Consider the following 21,040-nt stretch of genomic DNA (forward strand, 5'->3'; position numbering starts at 1 on the left):
TTATGTTGTGATTCTTTTCCCTAATTTTGGCTTTCATTTGATTTTAAAGAACACTTCAGCCCTGAATCTTCATCATGTTGGCTTAGGATCAGATTTCCTCAATAAGACTCCAAAGCACAAGAAATAAATGGATGGAATTGGAGAATATCATGTTAAGTGAAATAAGCCAATCCCAAAAAACCAAAGGCTGAATATTTTCCCTGATAAGTGGAGAATGATATATAATGGGGGTGGGGGTGGGGAATGACAGAATAGTGGGGGAACTTTAGAATATGTAGAAGGAAATGAGAGGGAGGGGGTATGAAAAATGGTGGAATGAGACAGACATCATCGCCCTATGTACATGTATGATTACATGAATGGTATGAATCTACATTGTGTACAACCATAGAAATGAAATTATGTACCCAATTTGTGTACAATGAATCAAAATGCAGTCTGTAAAAAATTAAAAGCTAAATAAAAATAATAATAAAAAATTAAAAAAAGAGAACATGGATCAGTTACCATTTGCCTCTCTCTTCATCTCTCATCAGTTTTTCTCTTTACTTAGTATTCTTGGAGAAAGCTTAGTCCATCTCACCAGACCAGGTGAATGGTTCTCCCAATTTTGAGGGACTGAGATTGGGCAGACTACAGGAAGTCATTTCAATTATTTTTGTTAAGTTGAATCACATGGAAGTGTCTATATTGAGTTTTCTCTCTTTCTTTCAGTACTAGGGATTGAACCCAGGAATATTCTACCTCTGAGCTACATACCTATCCTTTTAAATTTTTTTTAAATGTTAAAATTTGAGACAGGGTCTCACTAAGCTGCTCACACTGGCATCGAACTTATGATTGTCCAGCTTCAGCCACCTGAGTAGCTGGGATTCTCAGGTATGTGCCACTGAACTCAGCCCGGGCATTTCTTTCTTTTTTGTATTTTCTTTCTTTCTTTTTAGCCATAAAAGTAACTTCCTATGGTTTGGACTAGTTAGTGGGAGTTTGGAGCTCATAAGAGTGAATCACAATGCTCCTGCACCACTGCTCAGATAGAGGGAATAAAAGTGACTTCCCTCTCTCATAGATTGCATTTGAGCTTAATATCACATTTTCTAAAGATGGAAAAGTTCATATTTATTCCACAACATCTTCATTATTCCATTTAGTCCTCACACCAATTCCATGATGGAGGAATGAAGATTCCCATTTCACAGATCTGGACACTGAGGCACAGAGAGACCAAGGGAAGGCAGGTCAGGTTTTCTCTATTCCCTGTACTTTTCCTGTCACCCCATACTGCCTCTCACCATTTAGAAGCTATTCTTTTTTTTTTTTTTTTTTGCGGTACTGGGGATCGAACTCAGGGCCTTGTGCTTGTGAGGCAACACTCTACCAGCTAAGCTATCTCCCCAGCCCTAGAAGCTATTCTTGATATTCCTTTCCAACTGATTTTTCTGGAAGCAAATGTATGCAAATTATTAATCACCTGGTTTTCACCATGTTCTAATTACCCAAAATATGGCAGTGAGCCTTAGCCTCCGTGAAGATAAGGGTGTTATAGGGACCGTGCTGTTTATTCATCGATCTGTGTTCCCCCATTTCTTCAAGTAGAAATGCACTAGATTATAAACCCCGTTTAGAGTTATAGAAAAATGGTCAATTTGTATGTATTGAAAACAAACTGGGAAGCCAGAGCACTCATGGATTTTGCTTTTAGATGCCGCCCAATAGAATCTAAGAGGTTAAGTTAATCTGACAGATACTTAATGAAGTACATAATCATTATTGTGTTGCAGTGTAATTAGGCATAAACGGGAAGCAATTCACAGAAGTGACTGTAATTGCTGTGACTTTCCATAGGCAAACCAAATTTTTAGGCTTTCTTTGTTAGTGTTGAGTTTCCCAAGGACCATAACGAGTTCCAGTGTGGACGAGTTCCATGTCCCCTGACTCCATACACCATCATCACACACCAGCCCAGGGATGTGCAGCTGTCCCCTCAGTAGTGAGGGCTTCCTGTGCTCCCCTCCCCGATCCCTCATCTAAGCTAGCTGCCCCTGGGGTCTCTCTGTGCTGCTCCGCAGTTCAGCTCCAAACTCTTACCCAGAAGGGGTCTGAAAGCAGCTGCTGAAGCGCTGCTTTACCCTCCTTTTGGATGCCCTGGATGCTGAAGGCTCAAAGTGACTAATGGGTTCCAATGTTGTGAATGGGAATGGTCCCAGGGGGTCAAGGTGAAGAAGGATGAAGAGCACAGCTTGAGGCGGGAGATGGGTGGCTTAGACCCAGGTTTCTGGCTCAGAGTGATCAGCTTGTTGCAAGTGACCCTATCCTATTTGCTTAACCAAGGGGAATTTATTAGTTGCCAAAACTGGATTGTTGCTAGTGGATCCAAGTGCTTGGGATGACACTGGGAGTCTGTCTCTCTTAACTTGCTTCCTTAATCTTCAGCAGACTTCTACACGGGAAGTGTAGAAGATGGCCAACAGCAGGTCCCCGATTAAACTGACCACCTTAGAAACTATAGAAGGCCAGCTCCTCTTTTCCGAAAGTTCCAGCAATGTTCTTGAGATCAACTCTGGGTGACTGATATGGTTTGCCTGACTCTTTCCCAACTTAAGCAAGGAGGCCATAGGAATGTGAGGCTCCAGTGGCCAGGCCTGTCCCAGGGCAGCGGTTGGAGCTGGAGGCGCGCTCGTTCTCATAGGACCACACGGACTCGTGGGAAGGCTCTAGTTGGGCAATACTGAGCTACAAAAGGAAACAGGAATTTGAGTGCTCACAACACAGAGAAATGATAAATGTTTGAGGTGATGGATATGCCAGTTACCCTCATCTGATCATTATGCATTATATGTATTGGAATATCATACTGTACCTCATAGATATGTACAATTACTATGTATCAATTAAAAGTCAAAATATATTATTAAAAATCAGGGACAGAGAATACCATTCAAAAAGGCCAGAAAGAAGGAATCCAGAAGACTGAAGAGAGAAGACAGAGACAATTTCTCAAATTTACAAACATCAGCCCATGTGACTGGACACAGAAGCTGCAAGACTCATCTTAGTGGAAATTCGATTATATTGCATGTGTTTACCATTGATCTTTTTGTTTTTAAAGCTTCTTGGTTTATTGAATAGAAAATTTAAGTACTTAGCACTTATTCTTGTTTGAGGACTCTCAATAGTCTGAATAAAATCCTGGTCAAGTTAGATCATAATTCTAGCTAGTGAGAATTCAAGATGAAATATGCCACAAGAGAAATTCATTGACTCTGAGCAGCATCAAGAGCCATGGCATTTCTTAATGCAGTTCAACTTTATTTTCTTTTGTGATATAATCTATATTTTGCTAAACAGGACTTAAAGTATCTTGAACTTTATTCCAAAAGAGAGTGAAGCAGTTCAAGTAACAATATTACTTGATGGTTAAGTTGCAGAACTTCAGGTTTACCTGCTACTTGAAGACACACTGAAAATCGTACATTGTGCCCCCCTCAGTGTGCCATCACCTTAATTGCACACTGAATGGACAGCGTTTGGGAGGCTGGTCCTCATGGCTACCTAGCTTCTTGATGTGATCCCATAGGTCTTACCACTTAAGATATTCTGAAGATTTCCCCATGAGGGTCAGTAATATGAGGCCCAACAAGTCACACTGCAGTTTCAAGTATTTTTATGACATTCACTCTTCAATACGAGTGTTCCAATGAACATGAACATGGGTCAAACAGTATTCTAAAAACATTAATAAGGAGAATCAGTACCACACAAAGTTGGCCTAAACACCCTGTAACTGATAAAAAAAAAAAAAAAAAGTGATATTAAGGCCATTTCTGGATCATTTGGTTCTGATATAACAAGTAGAATCATAGGAAAGTGCCTGGAATGGGTTCAAATAGAATAATAATGCATATAAGGCAGGCAAAGAGAAAAGATTTTTTTAATGTGTTTCATAAAGCATACCAAAATGTACAATAACTTTTTCATTAACTCCAGGGTTTTTTGCTTGTTTGTTTGTTTGTGTTTTTTTTTTTTTTCCTAGTACTGGGGATTGAACCCAGGAGCATCTACCACTGAGGTACATCCCCAGTCCTTTTTATTTTTTATTATGTAACAGTATCTCATCAAGCTGCCCAGGCTGACCTTGAACTCGTGACCATTCTGCCTCAGCTCCCCAGTAGCTGGGATAACAGATCTGCACCACTGCCTCTGGCTAACTCCCAGTTATTAATTGGGTGAAAGAAGGAAAACTTTTATCATATATCTGGGAATCGAAGACTATAAAAGCTAGAAGGTATTGGTTATATTCACAGACTAAAGTAACCATTTTCTGAACATTTAGGCTTTCCTCACAGAATTCATGGCTTTTATTTTGTTCACACTTGCTGTGCAGCATGTGAACGCAGGCAGGATAGAAATGAAACCACTGTCTATTATACATTAAATGAGCACCATCTACCTGCCGACCCCCCACCCCCAGCACACAAAACGCAGTGCACCTGTTTTAGGCCCCTACTTTTTAGATGCTATCCGTGTCTGACAGCTTTATCAGTACCAACCATCTATGTTTCTGAAGCTAATTGGTCTTAAAAAGAAGACTTTTCCATGGCCACCACTGGCTACAGTGAAGATCTCTGTAGTGACCTCTCCAGGCTAATCCACCACAGTGGCCTGGAGATAGAGGCTGGCAGGATGGACCCTTTGTCCTACTACTTCATTGCCTTTTACAACAAATCAACAGGAGAGAGTGACAGCAACAGAATGAATTTAGAGGCCCTTGAGACTATGAGTGAGGCATCTGAAATCAGGTAGGATTGGGTAGGATCAGGGCTTTGCTCATGAATGGACTGGTGACATGTTTGTCCAAGGTGAGTCACCCTTCCCCCCCCCCTGAGTCAATGCCAGTAGCTCCCACCCTCCCCTCTTCTGGCTTGCCGCCTGTCAACTCAAAGTATAAAATGTTTCTCTAGTTATGGATTGCCAGGTGATTTGGGCTGGGAATTGACCCGAACAATCAGTTGAACTTGACCTTGTATTCTTTTTTTTTTTTTTTTTTTTTTGGCATAGCAAAAAAGAAAAAGGTATAGGTATACCCCTAAATTGTGCACCATGTGAGATCAGGCAGTCTCTAGTCAACTGACTTTCCAGGAACCTGAAAAGCTAGAAGCTAAAATCTCTCTGACCCTTCTTGTGTGATAATCAGACTTTGGTGCAAATGATTTGGGCAACATGCTGTATCCATTAAAAGAAGCACAGATTCTGGAGCTGACTGTTGAGAACCAGGTTGGAAATGATAATTTAATTGCTACTAGGACCTATTTTTCTGATATTAGTGTGTGTTCTTGTGTATGTTTGTATCAGCTCCAGGATTGGCATGGGATTTACTGAGAAGCAGGAAATTGTAGAATTAAAATATTCTTGAAGTCAGGATGAGGGACCAAGGAGCACATATGTGGTAGATAAGATAGAATGCAGAGGGAGAACTGTTTTTAGCCAAGATGTCACTTCCTGTTTCATGCACGGATGCATATCTAGTCTAATCTTTTCCCTCCACTTATTTCTATATTTTTAAATTACATTGAAGTTTAAGGGTTTGACTTAAAAGACATCTTTGTGCTTTACGCCACAGCTTTGGCAACAGACCGTTTCTGTGTCTGTGACAGGGTGGGGCATATTTCTGTGATACCTCAGCTGTAGGAGACAGTAACAAGGGATTATCTCATATGCGAACCCCAGGGCCACTCTCTCACTTACTCTGAATTTCTCCAACTGATTGAAAAGCATACGTGACATACACTCCCTTTTTGAAAATCAAGTTATAATTAAATCCAGGAAATCTCTCTCATGGCTGGAGCCAGCAGGTTTTGAGTCTGATATTTGTTCTTACAACCGCCAATAGCTATAGATTATGTGCTGCTGCCCCAGGCAGGACCCGTTAGGGTGATTATGAAATGTTTGTTCTGTCTGCTGCTTATTTTGTTTGGTGAAAATGAAAGCTGGCCAGTAAAGAGGAGTTGCTTGGAATACAGATTTAAGCATTTTCTTACAAAACTCAAACCCAACTATTTTCAGAGGGGGCTAAGGTTAGTTCCATATTGTGCCAACAAATAAGAAACCATCGCTAAGCATTTAAGAATAGGTAAACACAAAGGGCTTGGGAGGGGGAGATGTCTGGTGGGATGCCAGTGTGAAGCTCAGATTTAACAGCTTCATCAAAGGGAATGTGTTAAATGCTCATTAACTGAATTTACAAATGATTCCCAACTGGGAGGTGTTGCAAACAACAGAAGACTACCACATGGGTGCATGCACACACACACACACACACACACACACACTAATTACATGCATGCATGCACACAAAACAGAAAATGTAGTACCATTCTGTTTAGAAAACAGATCCAAGATTAAGTAATCTTAAATACAGACATCCAAAGAGAGTGTTGATAGAGAGTTAATATGGAATTAAGGCAACTCAAGAAGAGCAAATTTCCATCTCTGGTGAAGGTTTTGGAGTACTGCAAGGGAGATCTGGCAGAGGTGGCAGGGGGTGTGAAGAACCCCAGATATTCTGAAAAAAAATCTGAAATACACCCAGAGGAGAGACCATGGGTCACTGGGCAGCAGCAGAGGTGGAACTGTGGTCGGAGAACATGTGATAGTAGCACATAACCAGATTCTAAGTATTGCTACCAAAATCCTCACTCTTCCAAGGTTTCAGGAGGCATTGACCCAGCCCACCGTATGGATCTCGACGGAAGAGAGAGGATTACACTAGATCAGTTGGCACCCCCATCACCCCTCCCATCCTAGGGAGACATCAGGAAGACTCTTGGACATATTGTTTTGGATTCTGCAAAGCTACCTTGAGGAAAAAGGAGTGCATTCCAATTCTTGGTCTCATCCCAATGCCATTAGAGACCCCAGGGTGGCAGCAGACCTCCACTCAGGTCCTGTCTCTCAAATCTGAGCCTGTAGGCTTTGCAGGCTCTCAGGCAGCACACTGTGGTCCAGCAGAGCATGCAGAGAGCAGGCAGGGCAGACAGAGACTGGGTGACAGGATCCCTGGCTTGTAGCTCTGCCTCTTCTGCTGAGTATGTGTGACATTGGGCAAGTCTCTGAACCTCTCTGGGTTATGGTTCCCAAATTTGCTTAGGGATTTATTATGGCCTGAACTGTGTCCCTTCCAAATGTATATGGTGAAGTCCTGATCCCCAGTACCTCAGTATGTGATTGTGTGTGGAGTGGGGTCTTTATATAGGTGATTAAAATGAAGTCTTTAGGGTGGGTCCTAATCCAATATGACTGGTATCCTTATAAAAAGACAGGGGCTGGTGTGGTGGCACATGCTTGTAATCCCAGGGAGTCAGAGACTGAGGCAGGAGGATCTCAAGTTCAAATCCTGCCTCAGCAACTTACTGAGGCCCTAAGCAACTCAGCAAGTAATAAAATATAAAAGAAGGCTGGGGATATGGCTCAGTGGTTAAGCACCCCTGGGTTCAATCCCTGGTACTCCCCCCCAAATAAATAAATAAAAATAAAAATAAAGAGACCAAGACTTTGACATACCTAGAGAGGAGACAATGTGAGGACATGGGGAGAAGGTGGCCTCAGAAGGAACAACCCTATTTATTGACCCTTTGATCTTGGACTTCCAGCTTCTGAGGACAGTGAGAAATAAATTTCTGTTGTTTAAATCACCCAGGTTGTGGTTTTCTGCTATAGCCGCCTTGTCTGTCTAATACTGGATTCTTATTAAAGGGTCCATGAATTGGCTTCAAGAAGGTCTCAAATCCTTTGATGCTTGGAAACATTTTGTGTAGATAGACATGTGCATACATTTTAGAGAAAGAATATTCTTTGGGAAAGACATAGTTTTAGAGGTATTCCCGATTCACGAAAGTTAATAAGCATTAACTAGATTATCACTGGAGTTACTTCCATAGTCAAACTTCAACCCTTACAAATATAATCCCTTCAACCTCTAGCCTACATGAGCAACCTGAGATTATGGGACTTCAGAAAGAAACTGAGCCACCTGCTCATCATAGACCACGAAACCTATAATCCAGACATCTGGCCACCTTAATTATGTGCGTGTTTGTACTGAAAACTGGTGGAGCTTCTTTGATCATTTGTTTAGGACATAGTAAAAGTAAGTGCAGAACTGTAGGTTTGATTGCTTAGAGCATTTCAGATTCACCTGAAAAGTGAAGAAAGGGTGAAGACAGTCTTCCACTGGAACTCCCAATGGGACACTACTCAGACATCTTTTAGACGTCTGTTTTGAAACCCAAGGAAAACTGTGAAAAAGAGAAATATACAGCTTCTCGCTGCTTTTGAAATAACAGCAAGTATGACATCAATTTGTACCCAGCAAGATCTTGTCAAGAGTTGTCTTGCTGCCATCCCGGAAAATGGCTTTTCTTGGGCCCCAAACACCCAGAGGCTACATGGCAGGGTAATGCCCCATAACACATAGGGTGCTGGGTGCTCCTCTTGGTTAACCTATTGCACAACTATAGCAGTGGATGGAATTAGCTTCATCCTTGCTTTTCAAGGGGGGAGATGGGACTAGAAATGGCCAGGGAACTTTCCTTAAGCCTCTGATGTCAAGTGTCAGAGCTTGGACTTAAGTGTAGGCAGGCCCCTAAAGACCCGAGTCTTTACATTTTACTCTGTCTTGTTGTATGGCTCAAAAACTGTGCCTGATTCCCCTTTCCCTTTCTCTTGTTCTCCCATATTTCCTCCCTTCTTTTTTCTCCTTTTTTCTTTTCTTTCTTTCCTCCCTCCCTCCCTTCCTTCCTTCCTTTTCTTTTTTCTCCTCTCCTCCCCTCTCCTCTCCTCTCCTCTCCTCTCCTCTCCTCTCCTCTCCTCTCCTCTCCTCTCCTCTCCTCTCCTCTCCTCTCCTCCCCTCCCCTCCCTTTCTCTCTCTCTCTCTCTCTCCCTCCCCCCCCCCCTCCCTCTCTCCCTCTCTCTCTCTTCTTTCCAGTGGTAGGGATCAAATCCAGGCATCATACATGCTGGGCAAATGATCTACCAGAGACCCACAATCCCGGTCTCACTTTTATTTTCTAAGATAAAGACTTTATATCCTTGAAGTTTTGTTGCTTAAAAAAACCTGAGAATAAAAATTCAGAATAATGGCTGCCTTTGGAGTTGAGGAGGTGGGATGAGATGGGGAGGTGTACGGAGTGACTTCCACCACACAGATAATAAGTTTCTAAACTGGATGAGGATATGCACTAGTTGGTTTAGTCATTTAATCTGAAAAGTCTGATATTAAATATTAAGCAAACTTTTCAACAACCTATCTAAAAAAGATTTACTTAGCCTGAAATATGTTCATATCACTGGACTGAGTAGCTTTATTTCTGGACTTTATTGAGGGGAAATAATCTGAAATGAAGACAAAGATTTGTGTGCCAAAATTTCATCATATCATTATTTCTTACCTAAAAAATTTTGCACTAATTTAAAAGTCCAACAAAGAAGGATAATTGGGCAAATTATGTTGCTTTTATGAGCTGGAACATTATACAGACTTCAAAAAAAATGCTTACAAAGAGTTTTTAATGATATGAGGACATGCATTTGATAAAATTTTAAGTGGAAAATCAGGATATGAAATTATGCATAAAATAAGGTTTCAAAGCTCTGGAAAAGACTTTGAAAAAAGGCAGAAAGGAAATATGACAAATAATGGATGTTTTTGGGTTCCACAATTATGGCCCTTTTGTTCTTCTAAGATTTTTTTTTTCCAGTGCTGGGGTCAAATTCAGGGCCTTGTGCATAGTAGGCAAGATCTTCTGAACTACACCACTATCCCTTTTAAGATTTAATTTTTATATATGAGAGCATGTACTGCTTTTATAAAATGGAAATAAATTTCAAAAAATAGTCTGCCTAGTGGTTTTTATCCTCACATATTTTCCGATAGGTTCCTAAACTGGTAACTAGGATGACTTTAGAGTCTTGGCCTGAAGTGGCTGATGTGCTGCTGCTAAGAGACACCAGAAAGGTCACGGGTGGCCATCTGAGGGCTGCTGATCCTTCCTGGTACTTACTGCTCATCTCACATCTTAAAGATATAAGTAAAATTTCTCCCCAGACAGCTCGGAGTGTTTCTTGTCTTGCCCCATCTGAGGATGCGGTAAGCCCCTCACTGGCTCAGGAGACCCAGGCAGACACACGTGCTTCTGACCAAGTGGGCAGCACTCCTGTTCTTCCCTGACCATGTGATGCCAGACTACGAGGCTTCTCTCACGTGTATGCGTGTGCGTGCACACCACACACCACACACACACACACACATACACACACACACACACACACAGAGCAGCCCTGCCTACACTCCACCTGGCCTGAGCCCCGTGGAAGGAAGGCAGGTGGCAGGAGTCTGTGGCAGCTGTTTCAGAGCCCAGGTGTCATCAGGCAGGCAGTCACAGCTGCAGGGGGAGGTTGGGGAGGGGAGAGGAAGAGGAAGGAGCTGACTGGTAGCCATCTTTTCTTCTTCAGGTTCTGCTCCTCTTTGTTCAGTCGGCTCAGTCACACGAGGGGAAAGTATTTGACTAGTTTAATCAGTGGCTGGTGTGTCTCGGGATGAGGAAACCCTGGCTTCCCTGCAAGCACATAAGCAGCCTGCTGGGGCCAAACTGGGTGAGACTGGCAAGCAGTTGCTGAGGGACCTCTCCTGGTCCCCTTCTGGGGTGCCGTTCCCGCCCCAGGTGGTCTCTGGATGCACCTCCCGGTGTGTCTTCTCTGGCAGACAAATGAGTGGTTTAGAACTGGGGCTGCGACCAGATGTGGCAACAGGGATGATTGAACATGGGGTCCCCAGCGAGGCTTGGGCTGCAGATAGGAGAGGGGACATCCAGGTCCGACTCCGCCCCCAGCTATCTTGAACAAACATCTTTATCTGTGTGTATGTCTGTATATGTACACACACACACACACACACCCTTTATCATCAACACTTAAAAAGCAACCCTTTCATTAAGTCAAGCAAGTGCTCAGGTGTTATTCCCCTTCCTCTCCCCGTATGTAATTCCCTACCCCACCTCACCTTCCCCGGCACAACTATTTTAATTCTTTCCAATTTTGTTGCTGTTGTCAGCTTGCAGTACTGGGGATGGAGCCCAGGGGCACTTACCATTGAATAACATCTCCAGCTCTTTATTTTGAGACAGGGTCTTGCTAAGTCGCTGAGGCTAGCCTTCAATTTGCGATCCTCTTGTCTCAGCCTCCTAAGCAGCTGGATTATAAGCGTGTGCCACCACTCCTGGCTATCGATTCATTTTTTTTGAAAGGATGGATTGTTGGATGGATGAACATGATCTTATTTAATTCTCAAAGCAACCCAATTATAACTCTAATTATCCTTTTGTAAAAGGTTAGGAAACAAGTCACAGAAACCTGTCTTTTCTAGGAAGCAATTTTTTTTTTTCATATAGTCTGAGAATTATTCATAATAATAACCCTGGTAACCCATGTTGGCAGGGGCTAACAAGAAAGTTGAGTTGGTCTTGCTGTTAGTCCAGAATTATCCAGCATTTACTCAATGAATATTATGGAGTGTCCACTGCATGCTGGTTAGAGGCACTACGTTGGTAAGAGTTTATATTCATTATATCTCTTCCTATTCTGATGGAAGCTCTGCCAGGCATCTTCCTTAATAAGGCCCCCAAAACACAAGCAATAAAACCAAGAATCAATAAGTGGGATACCATCAAATGAGAAAAACTTCTGCCCAACAAAGGAAATAATTAAGAGCATGAAGAGAGAGACTAGAGAAAGGGAGAAAAATCTTTGCCAGCTACTCCTCCAATAGGGCATTAATATCCAGAATATACAAAGAACTCAAATAACTTGGCACCAAAACCAAAACAAATAATCCAATTAATAAATGGGCAAAAGAACTAAACAAAAACTTCTCAAAAGAAGAAACACAACTGGCCAACAAATACATGAAAAAAAAAATTCAACATCTCTAGCAGCCAGAAAAATGTAAATCAATACTGCACTAAGATTTTATCTTATTCCAGTCAAAATGGCTATTATCAAGAATACAAACAATAACATATCCTGGCCACTATGTGGGTGAAAATGTACACTTGTACATTGTTGGTGGGACTGCAGATTAGTACAACCACTCTGAAAAACAGTATGGAGGATCCTCAAAAAATTAGGAATAGAACCACCACATGACTCAGCTATCCCACTCCTTGATATTTAACTAAAAGAACTAAAATCAGCATATTATAGTAATACAGCCACTTCAATGTTTATAGAAGCAAAATTCACAATAGCCAAATTAAGAAATCAGTTCAGATGTTTGTAAATAGATGACTGGATTGAGAAAATGTGGTATATATATACACAGTAGAGTTCTACTCAGTCATAAAGAATGAAATTATGGCATTTGATAGTAAATGTATGAAAATGGGAAACATCATGCTAAGTGAAATAAGCCAGACTTAGAAAGACAAAGTTTGAATATTTTCTTTCAAATGTAGAAGCTAGAACAAAATAAATGAAAGAAGGATAAGATATCGTATTGATAAAGGGAAGGCAGGTAATGTAGAAGCAGGAGATCAAGAGGCAGAGTGGAAGGGTGGGAAAGGGGAGGCAATGCAGAATGAATTCTTTTTTTAAAAAAATCATGTTATGTGCATATATAAATATACCACAGGGAATTTCACCATTATGTATGAGTAAAAAGAATCAATAATAAATAAATAAATAAATAAATGAGTGCAAGGAAGTCTGGCAGAGTAGAGGAAGGAGAAAGCATAGATACCTGAAGGGGAAAAGGAGATGGTGAACTGAAATTGAATTCCATGCAAGTATGATTTTGTTGGGATGAACCCAACTACAATGTATAACTCTAATGCTCCAATTGGGGAAAAAGGTCCTGTCAGGGGGACACCTGGCTTAAACCTAGCTTCTTAAAGATCCATTTGCCCATCTTGGAGTCTAGTTAACAACTGATCTCTGTTTGAGAGGCTAGATTTCACTTTAGTGTCCTGTGTTTTCTTGGAATTTGGGGGGAGTTTGATGATGAAAAAAAAAAAAAAGAAGAAGAAGAACAAACAGAGCGTTCCTCTAAAAGCACAACTAATTTGATTTTGTATTTATATTAGGTATTAAACTTGCAGACTTGTTTTTAAATGATACGATTGTTCTGCATGCTTGAAAGTGCCTCTTTGTATTTGCCCTACTTTTTGATAGTTCTTTCGAGTCACTTTATAGAAAGCCCTTTCTTCAGAATTCAAATCAAATTAAAATTTAATTTAATTTTTGTTTGAAGGACACCTAAACATATGAACAAATGCTCCAAAGGGGATTGAATTTTACATGAATGGCTTCTCCAGTCAAGCTGGAATGAGAAAAAAATGGGGACAAAGACCCAGGCAACCCATCTACTATGTCCTCCCTGCCCCCAGCTCCTCCTCCTTCCTACCAGCATCCAGGGAGGACACTGTGGCTCCTGTGGCTTCTCATTTTTAGATTTTAGACATCAAATGCTATTTTTCCTGTTCTCCTGAGTCAGAAGTAAGAGTGAGCCATTGGGTGGATGTTTGAGAGTCAAGCTTCCTGATGACCTTTCATAGACTTGTATTCACACTTAAGTCATGCCTTAAGACATTGGTGCGACACGTAAATGACCTAGCATAGGGAAGGCTGAGATCACCCGAGAATCAAATAACCCTGAAGCATTTGCAGAGTGGCTTCATTTATTATTGAAATGCTTACAATAATTCAAACAGATAGAAAAAGGGAAGACCTACATTGTTTCTGCCAGCCTAACATGTTCTTGGATCAGAGTTTGTTAAATTGGTTGAATATGTTAACTATTTGAAAAAGTGCATATTTCTGATATGAGAAAATGGAATCTTAATTGCTCAAACTATTTTAGGCAAAGGCAGAACCTAGGGGTTAAGCCTAAGAATAATGCAATTATTTCAGAAATGAATCTGTCAAACCTAGCCTAGAAAACAAACAGAGTGCTCAAAGACTATATTGTTGCTTTTCAGTAAAAGTCTCTTATGGATTGGATGTGAGGTGTTCCCCAAAAGTTCATGTTTGAGATAATTCAAGAAGGTTCAGAGGAGAAATGATTGGGTTATGAGAGCCTTAAACCAATCAGTGAATTAATCCTGATTGAGATGAACTGAGTGGTGGGGTAGGGTGTGGCTGGAGGAGGAGGGTCATTGGAGATGTGTCTTTAGGGTATAGATTTTGTATCTGGTGAGTGGAGTCTCTCTCTCTGCTTTCTGATCATCATGTTAGCTGCTTCCCTCTGCCTCACTCTTCCACCATGATGTTCTGCCTCCCCTCCAGCCCCAAGGGATTTAGCCTGATGTTCATGGACTTAGACCTCAGAAATCATGAACCTCCAAACAAATTTTTTTCTAGTACAATTGTTCTGGTTAAGTCTTTCAGTCTCAGCAGCAAAAAAGTTGACAAAAACAAAGTCAAAAACAAATGATTCTTGGACTGGGGATGTAGCTCAGGGTGGTGTGCTTGCCTAACATGCAGAAGACCCTAGGTTTGATCCCCAACACTGAAAGAAAAGGGAAAAGTCTCAAAAAGAAAGTACAATTGTTGTAGTTTTTATCTTTGGAAAACAGCTCGAGTATTAACATAATAGTATATATAAACTTTCAGCAAGAATTTTTGTCAACTTTTCTGGACATTGTCTAGAATGTAGATGGCACCCTTCTGCCCCTGCAGTGCTAGGTAGGTGGCAGGGATCATGAGACTTCTGCCTTGTGTATGTATGGAGACCTTGACCAGTGGCCCTGAAATGGACCTTTCCTGAGACAGCACAATCACCTGGCTGGTCTGAACCTAATGAACCAAGCATCCCTCCATGCTATGAAATTCTATCTAACTTTTCAGGTGTTAACATGGTATTTTGATCAGTAAATTCACAGAGCTGTCCACCAAATTGAACTTTACTGTGTTGTTGACGGTAGCAGCTGGATCGACCATCTGGTCCATGCCCGGGGCCTCCTTAGTGGCAGGTGCGTTCCTGGCGTAAGTCCACTTATGGCTGTCATTTGATTGAGAGTGCAGACTCTGGGGCCAGGCTGTCTGGGTTCCATACTGGCCCCCGCACCCCAGGATTGCTATTTACTGTGTGCACTCTTTCCTTATCAGTAAAATAGATTTCCTGTGCCCATCTCAGTGTTGCGAAGATGAAATGAGTTCATTCGTGTGAGGAGCTTAGAACGGTGCCTGGCACAGGGTAAATAGTGTCTAAGTGTTACCCAGTTATTATTATTTATATTTTATATGAGGCATATCATCATTATTATTATTTATATGAGGCACTTCTTGGGTCACAAATGCAAAGGAGTGCAGTTTCCCATGGGACAGCTTCTTTCTTCTTCTCTTTGCCATCGCCTGCCACCACACCACCCTCTCAATCCCCCACTCTTCTTTCTTGCATGTTCTCTGTTCTCTTTTCCTCTACTGCAGTTTACTTAATTCTACTTTAGGCAATTACTTTCTTCCACTTAAAAATCCCCTGAACTCTTGTCCACTTTCTCTCACTCTTCTAAGTTTTGTTTTATTTTATTTTGATTACCCAAGTGATATAGGAAGTGGCTGATAATAGGCAAGGCCAGGATTTTGACATGTTGCATCAAAACAAGGGGGACCAAATAGCAAAAGGCGGGGAGTCCAAACCTAGGAGAGAGGCCCAGGTTCCTTCTGGCTTCAGAGTTCTGTGTCTGTGTTTGGCATTTCAAATTTAGATTCACTGTTTTCCTAACACTTATCTTATATCTTGTAGGGCTTAAACCCTTGGCTACAACTTTGAGATGGATTATCATTTAATCCTTACTACAACTCCTTGAAGGCAGTTATTACTCCTATCTTACAGATGAGAAGAAAAAGTAGAAAGGTAAACAACTTACCCAAGGCCACACAACTAGGAAGTAGACAGCCAGAACTCAAACTCATGTTATAATTCCAAGTTCTGTTCTCTTCTCAGTACTCATAATCCTTCCCACTCATAAAAGGGACAAATTCCATCAATTTCATGCTCTTGAAACTATCTAAAGCTCTTGCTCAGAGATTTGTAGAAGGTTCTGTATAGTTCTTCATCCTCATCCAATAAACATTTTCTCCATTACTCTATCCATCCAACCATCCGTCTTTAGATCCAATGATTGTTCCACGATCTGACTATCCACCCAATGATCCCTTCATTCATCCATCTACCTATGCATTTACATATCCACGTGATTATCCATGCATGTCCTCTTTTATTGATTACTTACTACATATCAGGCATTATAATAAAATCCTAAGAAATCCCTGTCTTTAAGGAGCTAGTATAAGTCAGAGGGCAACATATAAATAACAAATTGCATCATAATGTGGTAAATGTTAATGCATAGTGGTACTTATAAGGTGTTATGGAAATGCAGGCAAGGTGGAAGGGTTAACTTTTCTGAGGGAGGAATTTTTAATTGGTGTCCTTGGACCTTGAGAAGGTCAGGGAGGAAGCCTCTGAAGTGTGTGCAAAATTTTCTCAAAAGGGTCTGTGACCAAGAGAGTCAAGAGGTGGGAATTTGATCAGAGCATGATGGGGGAATTTTAACTGCGTTAATGTTAGTTGATCAAGAATTTGCCAGGAATTAGAAGGGGAAGACGACATTCCAGGCAAAAGAAACCACAAGTGGAAACCAAATGCAAATAATTATCTTGGACTGCAGCCCGAGGTACCACTTGAGGGATCAAGAAAAGAAAAAGCACCTAGGATAGGTGGTTAAGGTCCAGACCAAGAAAGGCTTGGCACACAAGGGCAAGAACAAATCCTCAAGGACATCAAAAATGCTCTCAGAAACATGATCACGGTTTAGAGTAAAATTTATTCTCCAATGCTGTTGGACAAAATGATAATTTTTTCTTTTTCCAGAAGCTCATAGCACATTTTCTATATTTTAGGGAAAATCTGCATTCAGGAGTTGAGCTGGGAGTCCAACCTTGTTTCTAAGGGATAATGTGTTCTCCATTCCAAACACTGGCTTACAAAACTTCTGAGGAGTGAGGAGGCTATAAATTGGCCTGGTGGCACAGCCCATTGGTACCATGGTGGTACATTACCAAATACCTGTGTTCAAACATGGGGCTGTAAAGGGAGGGGACAGGGGAATAGAATTCAGTCCCAAATGAAGAGCTGCTTATTTTGCTGCTTAAAAAGAGGCAAAGGGTTCTTTGGATGTGAATTGTATTTGAGTATAATCCAGGTATCAAAGTGGAAGTCTCTGCCATATGGCCTTTATTTTCTTCCCAAACATCTGGGGTTGAGGAATTAATTAGGTAGATTAACTAGATTAGTTAAATTAAGATGTATATACACAGTCATTGCTCAATAAGGAAGTCAGTCTGCACTGGAACCATTTCTTTAGATTTTAAAGCTCATTTGCAGGTTGCCTTAGATAGGACAGGAACGATATTTCTGAGCCTGGTAATTCTCCTTTCTGACTGAACTGATCAATACATCTTTTTGCATCCTCCAACACAAAAACCCAAATATGCTTGCTTCCTTTTCTAAAAGAAAGCTTCTGTCTCCCTGGAATTAAGAGAGCATAGTCCCATGACACAGTTTCCAATCAAATTTTGACATCTGAAGAACCTTTCCTCTTTCAAGAACTGTGGGCAACCTGTCAAGAGGGAGCAGTCTTTTGGCGTTTGGACTGAAAATGTTACCTGCCAACTGGGCTGCTCTCAACGTATTGTTTCTGAGACCAGAGGAAATACATGGGACAGAACAGGCTTTGTACTGCTGGAATGTTTTTGATGAGTACATCTGAACCGAGTTGAAGGGAAAACCAACTACTTGTGTCTGGTCCACTTTCTCCTATCCCGCTCTCCTGGGCTCCCAAACACTCTCGCAGGGCGTGGCTATTGTCTATCAAGACTCTTTCTCCAGAACTTTAACTTTGTTCAAACCATAACCCTAGCACCATGCATTCCATATGCAGTTGCTCTGAGGGCTACTCTGGGGCTTTTCTCTCAACTGCCCATCACTCCCCTTTCGCTACCTTTGCTCCCTCTTTATCAAGAACAGAGGGGACATTCACCAAATCTGGGGCTCACTAGTTCAATATATCTAAACTGACATTTCTTCTAGAACTCTCTTCCACCATTCTATTTTCATTCAACAAATATTTGTTGGTGTACCACACACCATCCTCATCTCCTCAGAGATGCTGGTGAGTAAAACAGTTCTGGAAGCAACCCGAGAAGCCTGCATTCACCCAAGCCCAATCAAGAACCAGAACAGGAGCCAGAAGGGCCTGTGGAGCCAGACTGGGGGTCTCGGCTCCAGGCATCCACCTCCTGGGTCCACAGACCCTTCCTTGCTTGTGACTTCCATATTCTTCTCTTTCCTTTAATCATCTTTCCTGAACAAAGCTCATCTTTTTAATTAAGAAGGCAAAGAACTCCAAACTCTATAACATAAATAGTGCTTAAACAGAGAAGACAGACAACAAACTTTTCAGCAAACTGAGAAGAAAACTCCTTCAGTAGACTATTAGATGCTAAATAGTTAATCTGAGGGTCCCTGGTCCCCAGAGGCTTGTAATATGAAGTATAGAGCTACAGCCATCACTCTTAGCCTGAATTTAAAATTTTTTCATAGATAAGCAAAGGGTAGAAAAAGCTCTGGGGTCTAACAGTAAAAACTTTTCTTGGCTTACAACAACCTCTCTTAGAGTCTTGGAGGAAAATAAATATCTGCATAATCATATCAATATATCTTATATAATAAATGGTAAGTCGCAAAAATGGTAAAACCTGGCAGCAGAACGCTGGCAGGGAGGCTGCCCAGCTTCTTGGAATTTCGATCAATGCCTTGGCAGCCCTGAAAAGCCCAGAGAAGGACAGTTTCTCACCACCGTTCCCTCCCGAATATTCCAAAAAAACAGACTTAAAACTTGAAAAGCGACAGCCCACGTACCCTGTCCTCTCGGTCCTCCATGAAGGTTGCTGCTTGCTCGTGTCTATGGGGCCATACGTTCAAATGTCTCCCACTTCCTCTCTGACTCATGAGTCCACAGCACTGATGATGTAAGGCTCTTAGTGGGAATCTGTTTTCAATTCAGGGCAGATGTGGGACACTCGTGTAGCCCCAGAGATTATCAACTTTAAAACAAATCGCCTTCAGGATGATAAGTCCAGAGGCAGTAACTGCTTCCTGAGGCCTCACTGGGGGCCTTCCAAATACTTCCCATAGCACACAATAACTGCGACACGAAAGCAAGATTCGCTCTTTGGGTTCTCAGACTGTAACACTAAGCTGCAGAAACCCCTCAGAAACAAAGCTTGTAAATGTATCTCGGAATGTTGAAACAGAAATTCAGATATTCTTGCAATGTACGACAGGGATTGAAATGCTTCCCCCCCCTCCACCTCCCCACCTCCCCAAACTGTCTTCACATTGTGTTTGGCTCACTGAGTTTAGTTTTTCCACAAATTGAAATTGAATTGTTCTGGTTCAGAGTTTTCTTGGCTCAAGAAAAGGAAGGGGAGGACTATTCCAAGACTTCCACAGAGAAACATCTAGAAATCCATTTAACACGGTAAGTTTAATGTTCTAGAATGAGCATTCACACCGCATGACCTGTCTGCATCTCAGCACACCCTCTGTTCTGAGACTACTCTGTAGGGTTGGCCCATCCGCCAAATTTCAAACTCAGGAAAACCCTAGCTGGGGTTTATTATGATTTAATCCAAGTTAATAACCCTGAAAAGAAAGAGCTCACAAAAACACTAATTTCAAAGACATCCAAAAGTGGGCAGGGGGAAGATACTTAAAAAAACTTTCCTTTTAATAAAATAAAATTTTGTATAGTCCTTTAAAATAGTAAAAGTAAATGCACCTGGTATTTCCTATATATAGGTACAATTGGTATAAGTGGTATTAGTGAATGGTCAGAAGATAATCACATTAAAAATATATATTCAGAAAATAATATATTACTTAAAATATATTATCATATATATATATATATATATATATATTTTTTTTTTTTTTTTTTTTTTTTTTTTTTTTTTTGCGGTGCTGGGGATCAAACCCAGGGCCTTGTGCTTGCAAGGCAAGCACTCTACCGACTGAGCTATCTCCCCAGCCCAAAATATATGTTCTTTAAAAACAGTGGGCAACCTCACAGAGTTACATGTAAAATATCCAGTCACCAAAGAACATTAGGGCTACTATTTCTCCTACCTTCATGGGGAAAGATAGACTAAACCAACAACTAAACCTACTATATCTTAGAAATATATTAAAATAATCATTAAGCAGAATTATTAGGGGTGTCAAGAGTTCTGGAAGGGATACAAAGGGAGCTGTCCCCAGATCTCTCTTTAAAGGAGTTGACCTGACAAGCCACAGCCAAGGTCCCAGTGTGCTTAGTAGTGAAGAAACTGAATCTGGTAGATGATTTCTCAAATCCAAGCCTCAAATATCGGCAATGATGTGCTAACTGAGACCTGGTCGAACAGGAGGTGAAAGGTTTTATTCTTTTGTTTTCAAAAGATACCACTAACTGGTATGAGGTTGACATCTCAGATTGAATTCTTTGCTCACTCAGGAGAATAAATTCACAATTAAGGCTGACACAGTAAATTTTAGCTAAAACGTTGGATCTGAAGGGTGAAGAAACCTAGCACCTTATACAGATACGACACTTCAGAGTTTCTCTGGGTTCATAGGATTTTAGGGAAACTGACTAAAGGTGCTAATTTCCAACTTTTGATCCTGCTCATGGGCGTCAAAAATATAGTTACTGGGCAATTAGGATCAGTTTAATAAAAATGCTGGAGTTTTTGGTTAGGAAAGTAGTAGAGGTTTTTTTTGTTTGTTTGTTTTTCTTTGTTTTCTTTTTTTGTGGTAGGAAAGTGGTTGAGGAAAGTCAGATGTTGTCAGCGAGAGTGTTATTTTGATGGGTGGTGGTAAGGAGGGGACCCCCACAGCTGCAGGACAGCTTGTGAATAAGAGGTTTGAGTTCTAGTGCCAGGCATG

The 21,040-nt window shown here is 41.2% G+C and overlaps 1 protein-coding gene and 1 long non-coding RNA gene across 3 annotated transcripts in view; one reads left to right on the plus strand and one right to left on the minus strand.

The window, feature by feature from the left end:
- The window catches only part of SASH1 (SAM and SH3 domain containing 1), a gene marked incomplete at its 5' end in the record, with an annotated part of 289,754 nt that overhangs the window by 204,637 nt on the left and 64,077 nt on the right, over positions 1-21,040 (minus strand). Inside the window, one exon of one of the 2 annotated variants that reach the window (XM_079146820.1) lies at positions 18,974-18,994. The exons of the other annotated variant lie outside the window; for it this stretch is intronic. Coding sequence (XP_079002946.1) covers positions 18,974-18,994 — 21 coding nt within the window. Of the gene's footprint in view, positions 1-18,973; positions 18,995-21,040 lie in introns of those variants that run through there. 2 annotated transcript variants of the gene reach the window in all.
- Positions 509-7,696, plus strand: LOC306665412. The gene is made up of 3 exons (XR_013765009.1): positions 509-879; positions 1,152-1,234; positions 5,059-7,696. It is a non-coding gene; the product is annotated as an uncharacterized lncRNA (long non-coding RNA).

Source organism: Sciurus vulgaris (genome assembly GCF_902686455.1).
Source record: "Sciurus vulgaris genome assembly, chromosome: 7".
Taxonomy (NCBI): domain Eukaryota; kingdom Metazoa; phylum Chordata; class Mammalia; order Rodentia; family Sciuridae; genus Sciurus; species Sciurus vulgaris.